Source organism: Copidosoma floridanum, unplaced genomic scaffold (assembly GCF_036245765.1).
Source record: "Copidosoma floridanum isolate Cflo_tuat_1 unplaced genomic scaffold, Cflo_Japanese_pri ptg000011l, whole genome shotgun sequence".
NCBI lineage: Eukaryota > Metazoa > Arthropoda > Insecta > Hymenoptera > Encyrtidae > Copidosoma > Copidosoma floridanum.
Window position 1 is genome coordinate 11,675,517 of NW_028321888.1, and position 19,298 is coordinate 11,694,814.

At 38.3% G+C, this 19,298-nt stretch overlaps 2 protein-coding genes across 2 annotated transcripts in view; both read left to right on the forward strand.

Moving 5' to 3' along the window:
• Window positions 1-19,298, forward strand: part of LOC106641351 (bedraggled) — a 129,428-nt gene that overhangs the window by 105,728 nt on the left and 4,402 nt on the right. Inside the window, exons 5-14 of the mRNA XM_089590076.1 lie at window positions 4,880-5,055; window positions 5,141-5,357; window positions 7,100-7,428; window positions 7,505-7,728; window positions 7,846-8,002; window positions 9,995-10,275; window positions 13,119-13,250; window positions 15,984-16,211; window positions 18,427-18,624; window positions 18,852-18,899. Of these exons, the coding sequence (XP_089446202.1) occupies window positions 4,880-5,055; window positions 5,141-5,357; window positions 7,100-7,428; window positions 7,505-7,728; window positions 7,846-8,002; window positions 9,995-10,275; window positions 13,119-13,250; window positions 15,984-16,211; window positions 18,427-18,624; window positions 18,852-18,899 (1,990 nt within the window). The remainder of the gene's footprint in view (window positions 1-4,879; window positions 5,056-5,140; window positions 5,358-7,099; window positions 7,429-7,504; window positions 7,729-7,845; window positions 8,003-9,994; window positions 10,276-13,118; window positions 13,251-15,983; window positions 16,212-18,426; window positions 18,625-18,851; window positions 18,900-19,298) is intronic.
• On the forward strand, window positions 13,830-15,163 carry LOC149375185 (TNF receptor-associated factor 3-like). The gene has a single exon (XM_089590083.1). It carries the CDS (start codon window positions 13,830-13,832, stop codon window positions 15,096-15,098), a length of 1,269 nt encoding a protein of 422 aa, XP_089446209.1. The 3' UTR covers window positions 15,099-15,163.

A 19,298-nucleotide genomic window follows, 5' to 3' on the forward strand; every position in this document is an offset into this window, starting at 1 on the left:
ATCATGTAATCAAACGGTATATATTATTGTTTCATACTCGACTCTCGTGAAAGCCACAACGTGTGGAAGAAAAAACACTTCGCCGCATGAAAATACATGACTTGGAAGATAAATTTCTGGATGTTTTTTTCATGCCAAGTCAAAATGCTGTTTCGATGGTGATCAAGATAAACTTCTATCCAAACGAATAGCTAAAAAAGATCTGAAAGACGAATGCACTGCAATCATAATGAGAACAACGATCTCTTGGGTGTCACACGTTCTGTTTGTATTTGTACATACTGAGATGTGCATACGTTGAACAAATAATTGCCATTTCAGGCTGACCAAATTGTAAAACATTGTATCGGTAATCAAGTTTGATGTACTTCATCGTAGTTGTACAGCGTTTTCAAGTGCATTCAATGTGCGTGAGCAAACAATACTCTGTTGTAAGTGGAGTTTCGAATTTAACACCTCTTTCATATCGTATCCAACTCTTCTTTGTCGGATAACAGAAAAAAAAACCATTCTACAACTCTTCCGACTCATCGATCACTGCATCACAAAAAGTGGCTTCGGCGAACAACGCTACGGCGATCAGATAAAAAGCACCTCGTCGCGATCTGCACTCGTAAATTTTCGAATCATCCGAAAGCACGGAAAGAAAGAAAAGAAAAAAAAACGCATCAAAATGCACGCGTAGGTGCGCATACGTAAGTACTTGCGCGTCCACTAAAGAGCGCGTTCGTTACCGGCGCGCATCGTTGGCTTGGAAAACGCGGACCTACCTGGACTGTGGAGGAAAAAAAAACAGTGTACGCACAATTGTCGAGCGCAACAGTCGATTATTTCCCGCGCATACAAACGAGCCAGTGGCTCCGGTATGCATGGCGTGGGGCATTTCGAACAGGTACATGACGGGAGAAGAAACGGGAACGAGAGATTAGCGCGCGACGTGTCCGCGGATGCAGCGAGCGAGGCTTGGGAGAGAAGTCGCGGCTGAAAGTCAAGAGAAAAATGTTCCGTATGATTGTAACGTGTACTAGTTTCGTGTTCAGCGGGGCGGTTTGAGGCCTGTTTGTACCTTTTTAATTGACAAATTTCATTAACGGTACACTGGTCTTGGTGCGTCCGATTTTGCTATGTTATACCTTATGGCGAGCTCAGCATATTCTGGTGACATGTACGCGAGCACAGATAATGACGTTCATTTGAGATGTAGACTCATTTCATTCTTTGATTACCTCATTCGAATTAAATATATAGGTAGGATAATTTATCGATTACTTTATTAGAACTAATTGTTTAAGAGCGTATTTAAACTGAATTTTCATAGTAATAAAATAGTTTAGGTAAAAAATTCGAAGGATAAAAGTTCAATATTTGTTTCAAAAATAAATAAGTGGCTAAATTTATACAAAAACGAAGTTGTTGCTTATAAGGCACGACTGATATGATAGAGTATATACATATATTACTGTTACAATGATTACAACTTAAAATACAATGATTATCGCCGTCAGCTTTGCTTCGTGCGTCAATCGTATGTTTTCTGGATAAGCTATTACTTTATCATTTTTTGCGATTTATAGTGTTCATTTTATCTAACAAAGTGTTGGATACAGAAAAGTTACATTTTTTAAACATCTATGAGTTTTACATTAACTTTTTTATCTACAATGTAAAATGAGTGAGTTAGATGTGGACAAAGATAATTTTAAGATTTTTCGACATTTTTTTCGTTTCAGAGCGCCAATTTGACATCATAACTCACGTTAAATACAAAAAACTTGTATTTTGACGAGATCTACAACTCTAACATTTAATATCTTTTCTTAAATGCAAAACAAAAAGTTGGATGGGGAAAAACTAAATTTTTGCGATTTTTGCGCACTTTTTAGCTCATAAAACGTGTGGGTGACATCCTAGGTCAACATTTTTTATACAAAAAGTTGTATTTTTATAAGATTTACAACTTTTAAATTTAATTTTTTAAATCCAAAATGTAAAACAAATAAGTTATACAGCGAAAAACTATACTTTTTTCATTTTTTGAGCAGTTTTTGTCTCACAGAACGTTATATCTTGGACGAAAATGTTCGGTACAAAAAAGTTGTAATTCAATCATATCTACAATTTTTTCTTTCATAGCAAACCTCAAAAATATCACGTAACAAATTTATAGCCGAAAACTGTTTTTTTTTTTTTTTTTTTTTTTTTCACTGCAAGTACCATCTTAAAACGACTGCCATTTTTTTCTAAAGCAGGAAACCTTGCCGATGTCAAAACATCACGTTATAGACATAAAAGACGAAGCTTTCGGTCAAATTTCAGCCCAATCCAACAAAAACTGAATGAGTTAGTTAAATTTTTTTAAACGCAAAAACAATAAGTTTCAAGGATACTTATGCTTTTTGCTCTGGTAAAACTATATAGAGCACTGCTGAGTATCAGTCGTGCCTAAAAATAAGAGTATTTTATTTTAAAAACAAAAAATTTTATCACAACATTATGAATAAAATATAAAAAATAGTATGTTTTTAGTAAATTATATATTGATTAATTAGTAATTAATGTATTTATATTTTACGAAATAACTACAAACAATTTAATTTAATATGACGAATCTATAAAAATATTGATTAAATTTTTTTAACATGTATTACTTGAAAAATAAATATTTATGAACAATGTTACAAATACTTTGATTTAACACGGTTTAATGAAAAATGTATAGTATTGCGATTTCTCAATGTTGCAGAATACAAATATTTGTAATGATGCAATTGTAAAAACTGTCAACATTTATTAAAATAATCTCGAATGTTTTTACATGTTTTTTTCAAAGATTAGCTAATTTTAAATAGAATTATACTTGATCGCAAAAACATTCATCAATTCTTTTATCAAACCCACCCGAGTTTTATTTTTTCAATTAATCGTCAAGACCTTTCCGCGGTCTGTGCATCATTCACGGTTCATCACTTATCACCCGACAACTTATCTTTTTTGCCTCTAGAAATAAGAGCTAGTGCAACTTCTCGGACTAACATTGTAATCATGTAAGTAAGAGACGCTACGTTTTTATTTTTCTCGAGAAACAAAGTCAGTTTCTTTGGCCCCAAACTCCGTCACCGAGACTATAGGCTTACTTTGTCGCAAATCCTTTTTTCCCCGCACTTGGTACAGCCACGTCGCAAACAGCCCATTCCAACGTTACTCTAATCGTCCGCTACTTAGTTGTTTTTCAATATTTTCAGCCGCGCAAACAGGATACCCCGAGCCTATTATTCTTCGCGAGCAATTAAGCATCGACAAGCTCCACTCGAGCGGCGCGTTGGAGCGCTCACGCATCATCGCGGAGAGTGTCCTGTACTCGCGTTGACGTCTTTTTGCGGCAATCTAGCGATGCCGGAGCTGTGCTCCTACGATAAGCACACGCTTATATGTGTTGCGCGCGATTACACCGGCACGAAGTACTCGAGCTTCCGTATCATAGTTATTAATAAACGCGATTATCCGTCGGGCAATCTCTTCCGTCGTTGGGCTTTTTATGTGCAGCGCCAGAGCATAAAAAAAAAAACAAAGAGAAACAAACACGTTTTTTACATTTTGAGTTGCCGTTTAGAAGATATAGGTACTGAGGTTGTATCACGCGGATAATTGTAGGTGCACGCTTGCGGGTGATGAGCAAAATGATGATGTTAGCTGGTTAAAATGAGTAAGGAGGATCGAGGCGTAATCAGCAGGGGTAAAATTATATATTGCGCGTTGCTTATAGTTAAACGGGGTTATTAAGTACTTACCCACGATTTTAATGCTTTGCACAAACATCAAGTGTTTTATTGATTAAAAAAAAAAATAAAAAATACCTCGTCCTGGTACATTTTAAAAATCCTGTGTGCGTCTTTTTTTTCAAAAAAAATTCTTATGCCTGTAAAAAAAACGGTGGGTTGCTAAATATGGACACGCTGAGCTGTCCACGCTAAAACAAAGTTGAAGAAAAGAAGCAGAGAAAAAGAAAGACTTAATAAAAATGAGAAAAAATTGAATAAAGCTACTCGTAAAATTTGAGAGAAGGAAATGCTAAACATATCGTAAATGGACAGTAGGTATTGAAAAAGTTTCGGAAAAATTAAAAAAGAAATATTGACTTTACTAAAATCAGTAAGGAAATTTTAGCTAGCAAAAAAATCAGATAAAACAACGAAATTACCAATACAAATAAAAAAGAGGCATAGAGTATTGTAATTTGGTAGTATTTTCATGTATTTAATAATATTTACAAATTGTGGAAACGCTACCTTTCCTTTAGCATTGCAAAGTCACTCACAATAAATTGAGGTCCTTAACAGACTTCATACATTAAAAATTTTATTTGACATTCTTAGAACAAATTGAATTAACTAGAACTTACTTATGTGTTGTAAAAATTACTTTTGATAAAATTCATCAGAAGCGGTGTATTACTTCTTCAGTAATTTGAGAAATTCCAATCGCTTACTCAATTGTTAGATGAATTTCAACAACTTTACTGTGTTAAACTAACAGGAATACACATTTTCTTAAACTGAATTGGTGAAAAAACATGTTCGTAGACCTGGAAAATTAAATTTACATCTTTACTGATTAACCGTGGCCTATTCCAATTAGTGAATTTTTAAACAGTAGAATCCAAGTGACGTAATCAACGAGAGAATGTAGGCAATTGTCGTGGTTGTTGACAAAATATTTATATGTACTGTGTAGTAATAGATCGTGAAGAAAAATGTATATTATATTTTGAGACGAAAGTATATACAGTAAACGAAAAGAGCTGTAAAAAGTATGAAAAATTGAGTACAACAAAAAAGGGCATTGTTGTAAGTAACGCAAACTCGACATTGTTTGATTCCAGACTGTGCGGCCAAAGAGATGTCGAGAGGGATGAGGAGAGGGCCGAGGACGACGACGAGGACGAGAATTCGCTGGGCAAGTGGCCGCACGCCCTCAGCTCGGCGTTTGCGTGCCTCGGCTGCACACTCGGGCTCTTCAACATCAGCCGATTCGCCATACTCAGCATCCAGTTTGGAGGTGGGTATTCTATTTTTTTTCCATCCTGTGATAGTCACCCTTGAAAATGAAAAACACGAGCTAAGGGGATTGCAAACGTTCGTAGCCAACTTCATCACGCAGTTCCTGATCCTGTCGCTGGTAATAGGCATACCCCTGCTGACGCTGCAGGTCTGCCTTGGCCAGAGGCTGTCCGCGGGCGTCGTCGACATGTGGAAGATATCGCCCCTTTTCCAGGGCGTGGGCATCGCTCTGCTCGTCGCCCAAGCTTTCATCGGGATTTACAGCATAGTCGGGATCTCTTGGATGCTCGTCTACTTCAGGTAAACGTTTCGAACTTTCCTGACAATTTGATACAAAATTAACGTGTTTGAGAACATTCAAGTCCATTTGACACGAGTTCCTGTAAAATATTAAAAACACATCAACTTGTTGGCAGGTTTTTTTTTCCACATAAAACTAGAAATCTGACAAATAATGGCTCATTGTTTAATTTCTATAGATCTAGTTGATGATCAAAAATATGGACAGTTAATTACTTAATGATTGTGAATTATTTATTATTCTAATTAATGTTTATTTCTTATAAAATGCAAAAATGTAGTTCTGAAGCGAATATTGGAAGAAAAAAAAAATGTAAAAATTGGTCATCATATCCGGGATCAAATCATTTCGTGCTATAAGAATGATTCCATGTTAAAACTGGCTTGTTTGCATATTTTAATCTATGCATCTAAAATTTCTCTCAAGAAACATTTTTTAAAGTCATAGCAGCCTCACTGAAAAAGTTTTTTGTTTTGGTAAACTAATAAGTACTTTGGATTGCTAAATCTTAATTTTCAGTCGGAATGATTGAGTCAGATCTTATTTTTTACACTACACATAATAAATATTGGCTGTGCAGACTTTACGCCTAACATCATGCAAATTTAGGAGAATTTTTTTGCGAGTAAAAAAAACCTTGACTTGCCTTGTCAGTTAATGTGACTAAATTATTACTTATTTACGAGTTATTTATCGAAGAAAATAAAAAAAAAGATTCATGTTAGTAGCATTGTTTGAACCTCTAGAGAATTCTGTGGTAAATTAACACTAATTGATAAAATAGAAAGTGGAAAATGTAAATCGAATGAAAAACTTAAAATTCTTAAGACTTCCACTGAGTTCGTTTTTATAGTCCTCAATAAAATAAACGTCATCATTTTTGATAATCACATTACAAAATACAAACATAAAAATATAAAAACGTAGCAACTGAATTCAGCCTGAAAAAATACTGGAAATCACACTATATACCTCGTCCAAAATACCACTACATAACATGGATAACGTTTGCCCTCAAGGAATATTATAATATTCTGTCATTCTACATGAAACATTACTTTTTAAAAAGTTTTATTCCACGGCTGCTCTTCACGCTTACAATTCTTCATATGTGTTCATTATTACCTTGTCTACGACCATCATGTGAGGTCTCATGCCAAAAACTCACTTGCCAATCTCAGCTGAGATTTCTTAGGAAGTGTCCTTACTTATAAAAAAAAAAAAAAAATTAAAAATCAATTTTACAGTATTTATAGCCGGCCCCCGTCGATAATAAAATTTGGATGGTACATCGAAAAACACATCTTTACAAATATTTTATGTCAATTTTTAAAAATAAACAAATTTTTTAAATTCTTCGGTGAGATATCAGGTGCCTTTTCAAACGAAACTTCAGATGAGATCCCACCTGAGAATTAAAAAAATATATTTAATTTTTAAAAATTGACATACAATATTTGTAAAGATGTGTTTTTCGATGTACCATCCAAATGGTATCCCCAACGGAACCGCTTTGAATACCGTAAACGGATTTTTAATTTTTTTTTGAGTAAGGATACTTTTTATGAGATCTCGGGTGAGTTTTTGGCATGAGATCTCACCTGATTGTCGTGAGCAGGGCAATACTCAAATCAACCATCGACGACTAAACAGTTTACAGTGACCCATGAATAAAATTCCTCGGTATTCAACGAAGCAACAAAAGTCGAAACGAAAGGTGCATCGTGGTGTAAATTTCCAGGGACTCGTTCATAACGAAGCTGGACAAGTACCGTTGGTCGGAGCCGTTCCCGCTGTACCGCGAGGACGCGAGGGCGTCGGCGTCGAGCAACGGCTCCGGGGCCACTGGCAACACGGCCCACAACCACAGTGGCAGCGGTGGCGGTACTCCCGGTAGCACCGTCGGTGGCTACGGCAAGCTCCCGGAGACGGTACCCGACTACTTCAATGGCGTCGTCCTGCAACGGCTCCACCTCAACGACCCCGACCCCGGCGTCGTCACCCTCAAGTTCCAAGTGGCCTTCAACCTTGCCGTCGTCTGGATGGTCGTCTTTGTCTCGCTCAGCAAAGGTATGTTGTGTTACACAGGTGCACTCGTTTGACAACATTGCGCTGAAAAATAATTAAATTCCGTTCCCTCCACAAGGTCTGAGGTCTTACGGCAAGGTCGTGTACGTGTTCACGGCCCTGCCGGTGTTCAGTATGCTGTTGCTGTGCGTCAACTTACTGGGTGTCACGCCCACGGGCTCCATCAACCAGTTGTTCCCGGCCACGGCTTGGAACGAGTTTTTTGTCAACGGGCGCTCGTGGGCTGCTGCCGCGTCCGAGGTTTTTCTCACCTGGGGTCTACTCGGCGCGGCTGCCATGCAGGTGAGACGCGCGTTAGCGTTCAGTTGACGCGGTTTTGGGAGTGGTTGTTGAGAAATCTGATTTAAGGGGATCGACGATGAGCGTAGTGATAACGAGAAATCGTAAATCGTTTTTCAGGTAGCTGCGCACAACAAGCACAAGCACATGCTGCAGAGGGATACGAGTCTCGTGATCGTGTTGACTTTGATGGTTTTGCTTCTGGCGGCTTTTCTCGCCAACACCTGCGTGCAGATTCTCAGGAATCATGGCTACTATTACGTCACGAGTTCGTTTGGTAAGTAAGTTTGTATATATTTTAACAAACAATTTAAATATTTTTTAGTCTATTGAAAGAATGGTAGGGCACAACTTTGGTAAAATAAAAAGCCTAAATTTTTTTCCCACTTTTATTAAACCTTTGGGCGTTTACTGCGCCCTCAAGTAGAAAAAATAGAGTTCGTACCTGGTAGAATTACCATGGGCACAAAGTGCAACTGTCGCTTTGCGCCCAAAGTTACTTACTGGGCGTAAAGTGTGCCCACGAGCCCAAAATTGCACTTTGTGCCATTACGATGCTACCGATGCATCGGTAAAAAATAGTATAAATTTTAAACCGTGGATCATTAAAATTTATTCACGAAACCTAATAAATTCTTCAAGTCGAAAAGATTCTGAAATATGACCAGTATAAATATTACTGCATGAAAATTTTCTGATATAATTTTAAGAAAACTTTAAGAACACTAAAAAAAAGCAATAAATTTTTCGTAAACTCTATTTCGCTTTGTAAATGTCTACTAGTGACCTCTGGTGATTTCACCTGGTGTGCTTTTGGAAAGTCATAAATAGCTCTGTATATAACGTAGACAAAAACCGTATTACTCATTTCACTAAAATCTTAAAGCCAAAGCATAATTCTGACTAACATTATTGGTAAAAGTTGTAGATAAGTAAAAAAGGAATTTATACGGTTATATTTGACCAGGGTTTAAATATTCAGTGATTATAATTTTATACATGATGATGTACATAACCAAAAAAGTACCTGCAGGACTTTTAACTAACATGCACTGCGCTTGCGCAGCAAATGTCAAAGAGAACAAAACGTGTTATTTCACTCATACAACTAAGTAGGTATGTCATAATCACTCATAACATTATTATTATTATTGCTAATATTTTTATCATATCCAGTTATATGGATTATTCCTGACCCCTTATTTCTTGATCTACAACTTTTACGGGTGTAACAGGTCAAAATAGTGTCAAGGATTAAGATCGAGGCAAAAAAGGTCAATTATACATGGAATTCAGCATGTGAAATTTTTTCGGATCAAAGTTGGTTAAATTATAGTGAATTCCTCACTAAAATTTTCATGTGATCGCTCATACATCATACAAGAATGTTGTAATCGGAGTATGATAATGCCAATACACGTATGTGCACATAAGCAACGACAACGTATATGTCTGCTTCTCAATCAAAATTTTTTATCGCGTTGTCGCGCGATTCAGAATCGTATGGTTTTTGTTTTCAGTTCATGTTATACCACCTGAACTTTTGACAGCCTTTTTTTCGGCTCTTTGTTTGTAAGCCTTACTTAATTCTCTGACATTTTAAGGAAGAGTGAAGGGTAGTTCAATCAACAATGATTCCATCAGTAAAAAAACCACCTTCACCACTTAATATATATCATACCTATCATCATAAACACAACATCAAAAGCACACCATTATGTTAAAATGATTATTCAAATCATCAACCAACAAAAAATAGCCGTAAAAAGGATTTATCTAAAATTCACCGCCAATTCAAAGACGGCGGTTTTAATAATCAGTCGAGTACGTGAACCAAATCACGAATAATTTGGCTAGATGGTGATTCGTATTCCAATCTGATAGAAGATAAAGACGGTTAACAGAATACTATGTACTAGGTGTGCTTTTATATACGACGTAAGTGCGTATACAGTTTTGTTGTAAACGCATGCATCTATTGCAATGCTTTCTAGGAAATAAAGCACAGTTGAACATATTATGCAGACTGGAATAATAACGGGCGAGGTTTCCGCAACGTCTTGGATATGTAGTGCGTGGAGACGTTCGTTAATGTAATGCAATTGAAGTCTATATACTTCTACGGAGCAAAAAGAGAATAAAGTGAAAAAATAGATAAAATATAAACATGGATCATCCACATATTGCGTGTGGGTTGGGTGGTACAGGGGAGTAAGGATAACAAGATGGTGGGGTTATCTCGGCAGTGATCATTGCTATATATTTTCAGAGCGAATGCCGGCCTGTAATTTCCTGCGGTCGGTGAACCAGCCGGCGCCGGTGGCCTACAGCAGCACGCCCGAGCGCTTCATGGCGCATGCGTCCTTCCTGGTGGGCCAGCGGGTGACGCGGCCCGGCAGCGATCTCAGCCACGAGTCCGGATACCAGGCCCTGAGGCTCGCCACCGAACTCGTGCCCGCGACCCTGGCCGTTCTGGGGCCCGACCTGGTCTCGCCCTTTTTCGCCGTGCTCTTCTACTTCATACTCATCCTCTTTGGCATCGCGCAACAGGTGAGGCTAAAGGCTGATTTACATTGGGCTGGGTGGGTACACGCTACTTAACCGCGCTCAAGGTTACCCTCGAGGTTACCAATGATTCGTTGGGTGTTTTTCATCCTCAAAACTTGCATAATTAATAGAAAGCCTTCAAAATCTTTGACTCTGTTTAATCATTATTACATTATTATGTTATATCTTTATCCAATCCGTAAGACGAATTGAATAAAGGATTTGTCGTCGATTGAAGACTTGGCGCTGAATTAAGATTTTTCCGCCTTCTAACCTCAAAGTAGCATCTTCGCCGCTTGATTTTGGGTTCTCAGGCGGAAAAATAGTATACGAAACTCGTTTGAAAAGGCTTCTTTACGAACCTCGTTACGCCGTAAACCTCTCGATTCGTAAATCGAAGCCCTTGCAAACTCATACGTAATATACTATTTCTTAATTTTTTTTTTTTTTTTTACATAAAGTCATATAGTCACGTGGAATCAGGTCATGTAAGTTTACTTATCTTTCATGGAATCCGGATCAAAGAACAATTTAATGGTTGAAAATCCTGAGAATATCGAATTCAGATTTATAATTTTATTTATGGACAGTGTACATTTGATCACACCAAATTTAGAAAATGTGTAGGCGATGTGTAGTGTGTACCTTACAAAAAAATGTACGATTCTTACGAAAAAAATTACCACGTCAGACGCTATATATTATTTTTAATGCCTTACTCTGTAACAGCACAGTTCACGCACAACTGGGTAAAAATGATTGACTTGCTATTATACATAGAAATGTATGTTTATATGTAAATTTATACTTGAAATGTGCGAATGAACTGATGAAGATAATTAAACTATTTGATTTGGAAAATTTATTATTAAGATTGTGCAGTTTTTAATAATGTGCCCAACAGCGCACTTTTTTATGAAAATGCCATGAAATGCGTTTTTTTTACCTCGAGGCGTTTTTCGTGACATTTGGACGTTTATTATGTCCTCGGTAGGAAAAAAAGTCTTTGAAATATAAGCACCATCCAACCGGGGCTACACTATTTTGTGGGAAATTCCAAATCATATTCTTTTTGCTGGAAGCTCGGATTGTGATCATTTTTTAGGTAGCTCATAAGGTGAAGGTACCGTTGCCGGAACGATTTTCGGTAAAAATGTTATTGTTACTTATAAATTTTGTTTCCTACTTATCATACATTAATTTGGTTAATTTTATCTTCACAAGAAATAATTTTAAATTAATAAAAACTTACTACGTAACGTTGTACCTAATGTCATTATTTTATTGTAATGCAATTGAAAATATATTATAAATTTTGCTGATATAATAACACACCACTTTTACCGTCTGAAATAAATTTTTTCATAACAAAATTTTTAAAAGTTCATTAGTTATTGACTGTTCCACCATTCCGACAGAACTAAATAAAAAGAGCGTTCCGGTATCAGTACTTTTACCTGATAGCTGTATTTTTTGGTTCGATGATCTACAGTTAAGTAGAGTTTTAAGTTTTAATATCCATATAAGTACTCTACAGATTTCAAAGATAAATCAAAAATGTGTAAATAAGGAACAGAAAGGTGAAGTGGCCTATGATGGCACGATTTGAGACAATATTTTTTACAAAAATTAATTTACTGTTATTTTAAATAAAAATTCCATTAAGTTAAGGTATCAAGAGCCGCTCTAAATTCTTTCAAATAGTACAAAAATTTTTCATTTCGATTTAGATGTTGATATATTTTTTAGACCATTTGTTGATACGATGAATGAGAAAATATCATGAAACACGACGGTAAACTGGGTCCCTATTACAGTGCATACATGTTGTTTAAATACGTCTTTACATTTTACAACAAGAGTATAAAATATTGGAGGTTGCTGTTATTGATTGCTCCTATTGTAGCACAAGCATTGATTATGTCTTTTTTTTTTTCACGTGATATTATGGAAAATTGTTTGGTATTTTTGCTAATTTAAAAAGATACAGTTTTGCAAAAATGTAACATTAATTTTATTGTCACATGGTTTCAATGTTTGTAATTAAACGTGTTTTACAATAGGATCCCACACTCGTAGCGTGACATGATAGTCTACTGCATATTATAGTACCCACACGTGTAGAACCGTAAAGTAAATATTTTTTTGTTACAATTGGATGAATTTACAAAAAGATATTAAGAAAAGCCCTGATTACCCAGCCACTCCGATTGCCCCATCCTACCTTGTAGTCAATTTTATTTTCGGCTATTAAGTTCACCTAGGAGGGGGATCTGTTATATTTTTCCTGCCCCACTAAACTTGAACCAAGCTTTGGACTGTAATTTTTCTTGTTAAAAAAAGACATTTAGAGTGGCAAAAATTTTTGATGAAATCGAGTTACGAAACCTGTTTACAAAGATATCATGTTATCTCTTGAAAATTCTTCTTTGCCTAGTCCATTTTGACTTATCTTTCTTACGACGCGTCTTGATGTCCAGTATTTCACTTTACATCGCACGGGTTGAAGTACCAAATATTTAGATTGGACGTATTAAAAATATTGCATGTAGAAGCGAATAAAGGCACTCTATGGTACGGCAGAGCGAAGATGAACATTGACTCCAAATGACTGGTGGAAATAACGAATCACTCTAGCTGTATGATTTTTTCGTGTGCAATCACAAAAATTATTAATGAGTCATTGAGCAAAACAAGCATAAAAGATGTTGAGAGAAAAATTTGTCCACAATGTCTGGGTGTAAAAAGAGTGAGCCAAAAAGGTTTTTCAAAACGTGCCCATATATTTATTTATTTTTCATGACAAAAAAATTAAACCAACCACGATGTTGATTTTTTCCTTTCAGTTGGCAATCTGGCATTGCGTTATAACTGGAATAATGGCTATAAACACTAAGATGATGAAGCTCTGGGAAACGACCATTACCTTCTTCAGCTGTGCTTGCGCCTACGTTTTGGGCCTCCCAATGACAACGGAGGTAAGTAGCGCCCATCACCAATAAACGCCATATTCTCTGCTCAAAAACACCCAAGCACCAACAATACTCTCGAATGTATGCACCGACACTTTGGGAAATCATCCGTACATAGCCGCAGGTACACACCGATGGCAAATTAAACTTGACCCACATAGATAGAGGATGTATAAGAGCGGCTACAAAAAGTAACTCGAGATGCTCTTATCTCCAGCTTGGGAATTCAAACTTGTTGCGGAAGAAAAATCCGTGAAAACCAACAACAACAACAACAACGTAAGGTGTTCCCTTGCACACGATCCCCATTGGTAAACACGAAAAGTCAAAAAAAAAGAAAAAGAAAAAGGTCACCGATAAGGCTGTACTCATCCCACACATGTACGATCAAATTGCGACATCGAGAGGAGCGAGCGCGTCAAAGAACAAACAGCGCCTCGCCTTATCTCGCGGCCCCCGATATCGTCGCCGCCTTTTATCACTCGGCCAGACGCGTGAAACCCGGTCCGACGCTCAGGTGGAAGCCAACCAATCGCCTCCGGCTCGGCAGGTCGCGCGGTCGCGTCGCGTAAAAAAAACCCAAGCATGAGCCACCCGGAGCGTCGAGCCGCCCCAAGGCCGAGCGACGAGGGAGCACCATCAGCAACCTCGGCCTGCTACTTCTGCAACGAGGCCATGAGCCCGCGGGACCTCCCGAAGCACGTCGCCCAGTGCGTCGCCGTCCTCGAGGAGTGCCCGGAGCACTGCGGCGCCTACGTGGCCCGGACCGACCTCCAGCGCCACCGGGTCCACTGCCTCCGCGGCAAAACAACCCACCTCAAGACCAACGCCTCCGTGGAGGAGCGCATCAACACCCTCCGCGAGTCCGCCTGGAAGAACAAGGTCGTCTCGGCGCTCACCCTCCTCCGGGGCTACGTCCACGAGGGCGAGCTGGAGGTCAAGCGCCTGCGGGACACCCTCATCTCGAGCCTCCAGGTGACCAACACGGCGCTGCGCCGGGACATCCTCGAGGAGCTCCACGACAACCGGGCGACCCTGGGCTCGCTCGGCGCCAGGTTGACCCGTCTCGAGGAAGCCGTTGCCGAGCAGTACAGGGTCACCGCGGAGAGGGAGCGCTACTGCGCGGCCCTCGAGGAGGTGCACGCCGACTTTTCCGCCGAGAGCGCGACTTTGTACCGGCTGTGGCAGCTCCAGGAGAGGAACGTCAATGACATGAGGCTCGAGCTCGAGATGCGCTGCCGGTCGTCCGAGGAGCTGCTCGCCAGGTGCGACGCGCTCTTCGACAGGGTGGACGCCCTGGCCAAGGAGCTGGGTGGTGTCAAGCGTTCCGGGCCAGAGGTTTTGGCTCGATGTGGTGGGGACTGCGGCTGCGGGGGGTCCTCTGTGGGAGGGAGGTTCGTCTGGCGTATCGAGCGGTTCAGGGAGAAGTTGGACGAGGCGAGGGCCAACGGCGACCTCGCGCTCCGGAGTCCGGTGTTCCTGGACAGGGAGTTTGGGTACTCGCTGAGGATGGATCTTTACCTGAACCAGGGAGGGAGGAGTAGTCGGTGCGCGATGGGCTGCCTGAGGATCGTCGATGGAAAGTGGGACCCGCTGCTCAGTTGGCCGTGCGTCATGGAGGCCAGGGTGGCGTTGAAGGACCAGGTGGACTCGGCCAACGATTTCCTGGAGTCGGTGAGGTCGGTCAGACGAGGGAGGTTCGAGGAGGACCTGAACGGCTGCTCGGATGTCCACATGTTCATACCACACGCGCTCCTGGAGAAACACCCCGGTTACACGTTGGAGGATGTCGTGTTTCTGGACATTCGGGTCGAGGAGCGGGAGTTTGCCAGCCCCGTTGTTTCGCTGGTCTGAGGTGCTCGTAGGTGTGTTGCCGGTGGTTGGGCGGAGAAAATAGCCATCACGGCTGGTCCTTTCGACGATGTCACTGGTGATCTCGTTTCAAGTTGATTCGGGGACAATGAGGGGTGGCTCACGGTGTTTGTTTGCTGGTTTGGGTCGTGTGAACGGTAGAGCGGGGTCCTTGGCTTGAAAAGTTTTAATCGACTCACTGGCGAAAGGACTTCTTTCTCGAGATGCATAAAATGTTTGGCAACAGTTGATTCTTTACAACTACGGGGCAATACGTGTTTAACGTGAACAAGTACGGCCATGTCAGTGACTGAAGTATGTACCAAAAATCCACGTAGATAAGAAGTAGTCTTCTATGTCTTTGAAAACATCTTTTGCATGAAAGTTGGATTATCTTATTTACTAATAAAAAATGTTTCTGGTTAATATGTTACGTCAAATTGAATTTACGATGAAAAACAACAATTAGAGCGCAATTAGGATACTTGCCATGAAAATGTTGCTGATACACATTGGAAAAGAAAATGTTATCAAAAGTGATAATAGATTGAACCTGAAAACAAATAATCATCGTCCACATTAATCTAATCGCGAACATGTAGAACCATCAAAAATCATTGATGGTTTGCATCATCCAATTTATTCACGATTTAGCATCATCGAACAGCAATGTTTTCTCACGATATAATGTATACACAGATAAAATTACCATATCATAATTTCGTACCAGCTGCTTTAATTGTCAAACCACAAGAAAGTAGCAAGAAACCCAAACAAAACCACCTACACGCATGTATACATTTTCAACCAATTGAGCGGAGAGATGGAGATGAAAAAAACAAAAAAAAAAAAAAAAAAAAAAAGATTGAATAAATGAAATAAACGCAGCTGGGGATTTACGTGGTGTACTATCTGGATTACACGGTCGGCGGCGCCTGGTGGATCATGCTGTTGTACCTGGTGCAGGTGGGCGCAGTGTTCGCGGTCCGTGGCAGACCACATACGGGCGATGCCGTCGTTACCGAGCTCTTCCCGCCCACCGGCAGGTGCTTGCGGTACTGGGCCGCTCCCTTGCTGTCCTTCACCTGGAACGTCATACTGCCCATCTCGCTCATGGTAAATATTTGTTTTTCTTGGCGTTATTCGGATAAGTAATCACAATAGTTCTTTCTAGTTACTACTTTTTTCGATGTTTCTATAATGACATTTATGACGAAAAAAAGAAAACAATAATATAAAAAATAACAAGACTCATTAAACTTTATTACATTCTCAAATCTGGACTAATCTATAAAATATCGTTATTAGCTTTTTCTTTTTTTTTTGTTCGCGAAATCGAACGGTACAACCATGACCATAAAAATTATTATAATTATTTTTTTTTATCTGATATAAAATATATAACAATAAAAATAATCCATTGTTAACAGTTATTCATAGCTATGAGTTTTTCATGGATCTTCAAAGTCAAGTATTAAATAGTGATAATTAACCATAAAAGTTCTTTTTAGTTTATACTTTTTTTGATGTTTCGATTAATATATAGTAACTAATAACACTCATTAAACTTCATTTTAGTCTCAAACCTGAACTTTATAAAATATTATTATTAGTAATTTTTTTTTCGTTACTTAATCACAAAAACATTCTGCTTGAGATATTAAATTTGTACTTTAGTGACATAATGTACCATTTCCTGCTTCAGGCATTTTTGGCAGGAACAGGAGGAAATTGTTTTTCGTATCAAAATGTGAATAAAAAAACAAAAACAGACACGTCGAAAACTTCTTTTCCACGTATGTAATACGGAGTTTGTTACAAGTCATATCACTTGGAAAAAAAAAAAAAAAAAAAAATAGTAATTATCATGAAAATACTTAGTGAGCTTTGAATGATTAAAATGAATCAATAATAATTGAAAAAAATTAATCGTGGAATACTGCTTTTTAGCATTTACTTAACATTATAGAAATTGTAATTGGCGTGGCATGTTGTTTCGAGACTTAAATAATGGAGTTTAATCATATGTATGAAGCTTCGTGGAAAAATATTTATTTTTTGCAAAATTGTGGTACTGTAGAAATGACTTTAACATCACTTAAACGGTTCTAGAGCCCTTGTATGCGGTCACTTAGAGTTTATCTACAATCGTATTATCATAAAATGTATTAGATTGAATTTGATATCTCAAAAACGGTTTTTTAAAATCGGGTTTTTACTCGCTTCGGAAGCTAGTGTGCGAGCGATGGGGATCAGACTCGATAAAAAAAAATTAACCATTACATCACACGTGGACTAATCGACAAATTAACGGAGATAACTTAATAGATAATCACGCATCTTCCATATTTTTTTTTATTTCACTTGTTCCACTTTCTTTCATTTTTATCGCGTTTCTCGTTAGTTCGCTGAACTCTTTTCGAAAAAAAGTATTTATCAGAGATGCGAAAAAACTCATATCTTTTACGAATGACTGATCGTCACGTGACCAAAGCTTTCTTATTATTGGCGTGATTGGTTAAAAAATACCACGAGGTTCGTTTTGTAGGTAAAGTTAGAAAATCCGGTACCTGAAATTGCGAACTTCACTTTTAAAATTTTTTTCGTGAGATAATAACTATACAAATAACATACTAAGTTTGAACGCCGATCTCAATAGGGCAAGATGGTTTTAAAAAATGGTAAAATTCGTCAAAGTCACTTTTTTGCAATTTACGGAAAAACTATGCATTTGACAAATTAAGTGTAATAAAATAAAAAACGCGTAATAAAAATACGAATCTGCTAAGCTTCGATCGATCTAGTAGTTTTAGTATTTTATAGACCTCAATACTCATACAAAATTTTAGCAAAATCGATGTCATACTATTTTAGAAACTTTAAAAAAACTGAAAAAAGGTCCTTCCGAAAAATGGCCATAAAAAAAGTTTTGGGCCAACGTAGACCAACTTTTCAAACGTGTTTTTGTTAATCGAGAGTTGCTCTACAACATCCAGCAATGCCGTACAATTATACCCAGCCAAAGGGTGAAAAAAATTGATTTAAAAAAAAAGAGCTTCCATCGGTCCAATGGAAGGGGGCCATTGAACTTGAAATGCGGCTATAGGGATAATTCCGCAAAATTTTGACTAAAATATTATTATTAGTATTAATACACTATTGGGTAAGTAAAAACATTCTGAGAAATGAAAAAAGAAAGTGGCTTGAGTCTGTTGGTCGAAGATTAGGATCACCTGCTCTAGAAAAGTCGTTCTTGAGAGAAACCATTGAAAATGAATGAATTTTGCCAATGACTTTATTAATTTTATTAAATTGTTCTGCGGAATTCCAGATACTTAGCATAACGATCTTCAAGAGCGCCGGCTACCGAGACCTGTTCACGTATCGGCGGACCAGCAAGGACTACTGGGCCATTTGGGCGCGTCAACTCGGCGCTTCGATACAGCTGATACCTTTGCTGATAATACCAGTCGTGGCGCTCATACAGACCTGCCGCTACTTGAACACCGGACCACCCGACATATTCGACGTAAGTGAATCGGTTTTCGTTTCTTCCGGCGTAGGTAGCGATACATCCTTTGATTACTGCGTAGATGTTGAAACGTTGACAATTCAAATACTAACCGTAGGAAGAACAAAATTGTTAAGAAATCTTAAAATTATCTTTGTTTTTCATATAATGATGTGGTTATAACAAAATTAACAGTACTAACTGTAACATGTCCTTTTTTTGTGAAAAAAAAAAAAAAAAATCAGAACGATCAGGTGGAGGTGAATGTAAGTCACTGCAATCATTGCAATGGTGTAAGTGCTCCTTGTAACATAATTAATTACTTGTATATGTTCACTCGTCGCACATTAGTTTTTTCTCAATCCTGATTGCTTAATGTTGTAAAACACGATAAACTTTCCGCCATGCTTTTATCAACAAGCTAGTTGACTGCACGTGATTCGGACGGTTTGTTTGTTTGTTAAGCATTGTTTCGAAATCTTCTTTCAAAAAACATGATGTACCATTTTTTTTGTATTTTCTTTAAGCAACACTAGTGTTTACCACTTATAATGAATCTATGTAGCAAAAAACGATACATCAGATTTTAGTGAAACCATAAAGGCAAAATGTTCTTTGTTGGAAATGAAAAAGAAAAAAAAACAATGCTTCTTATTTCGGGTATTGACACACCTATGACGGATTTTACGTAA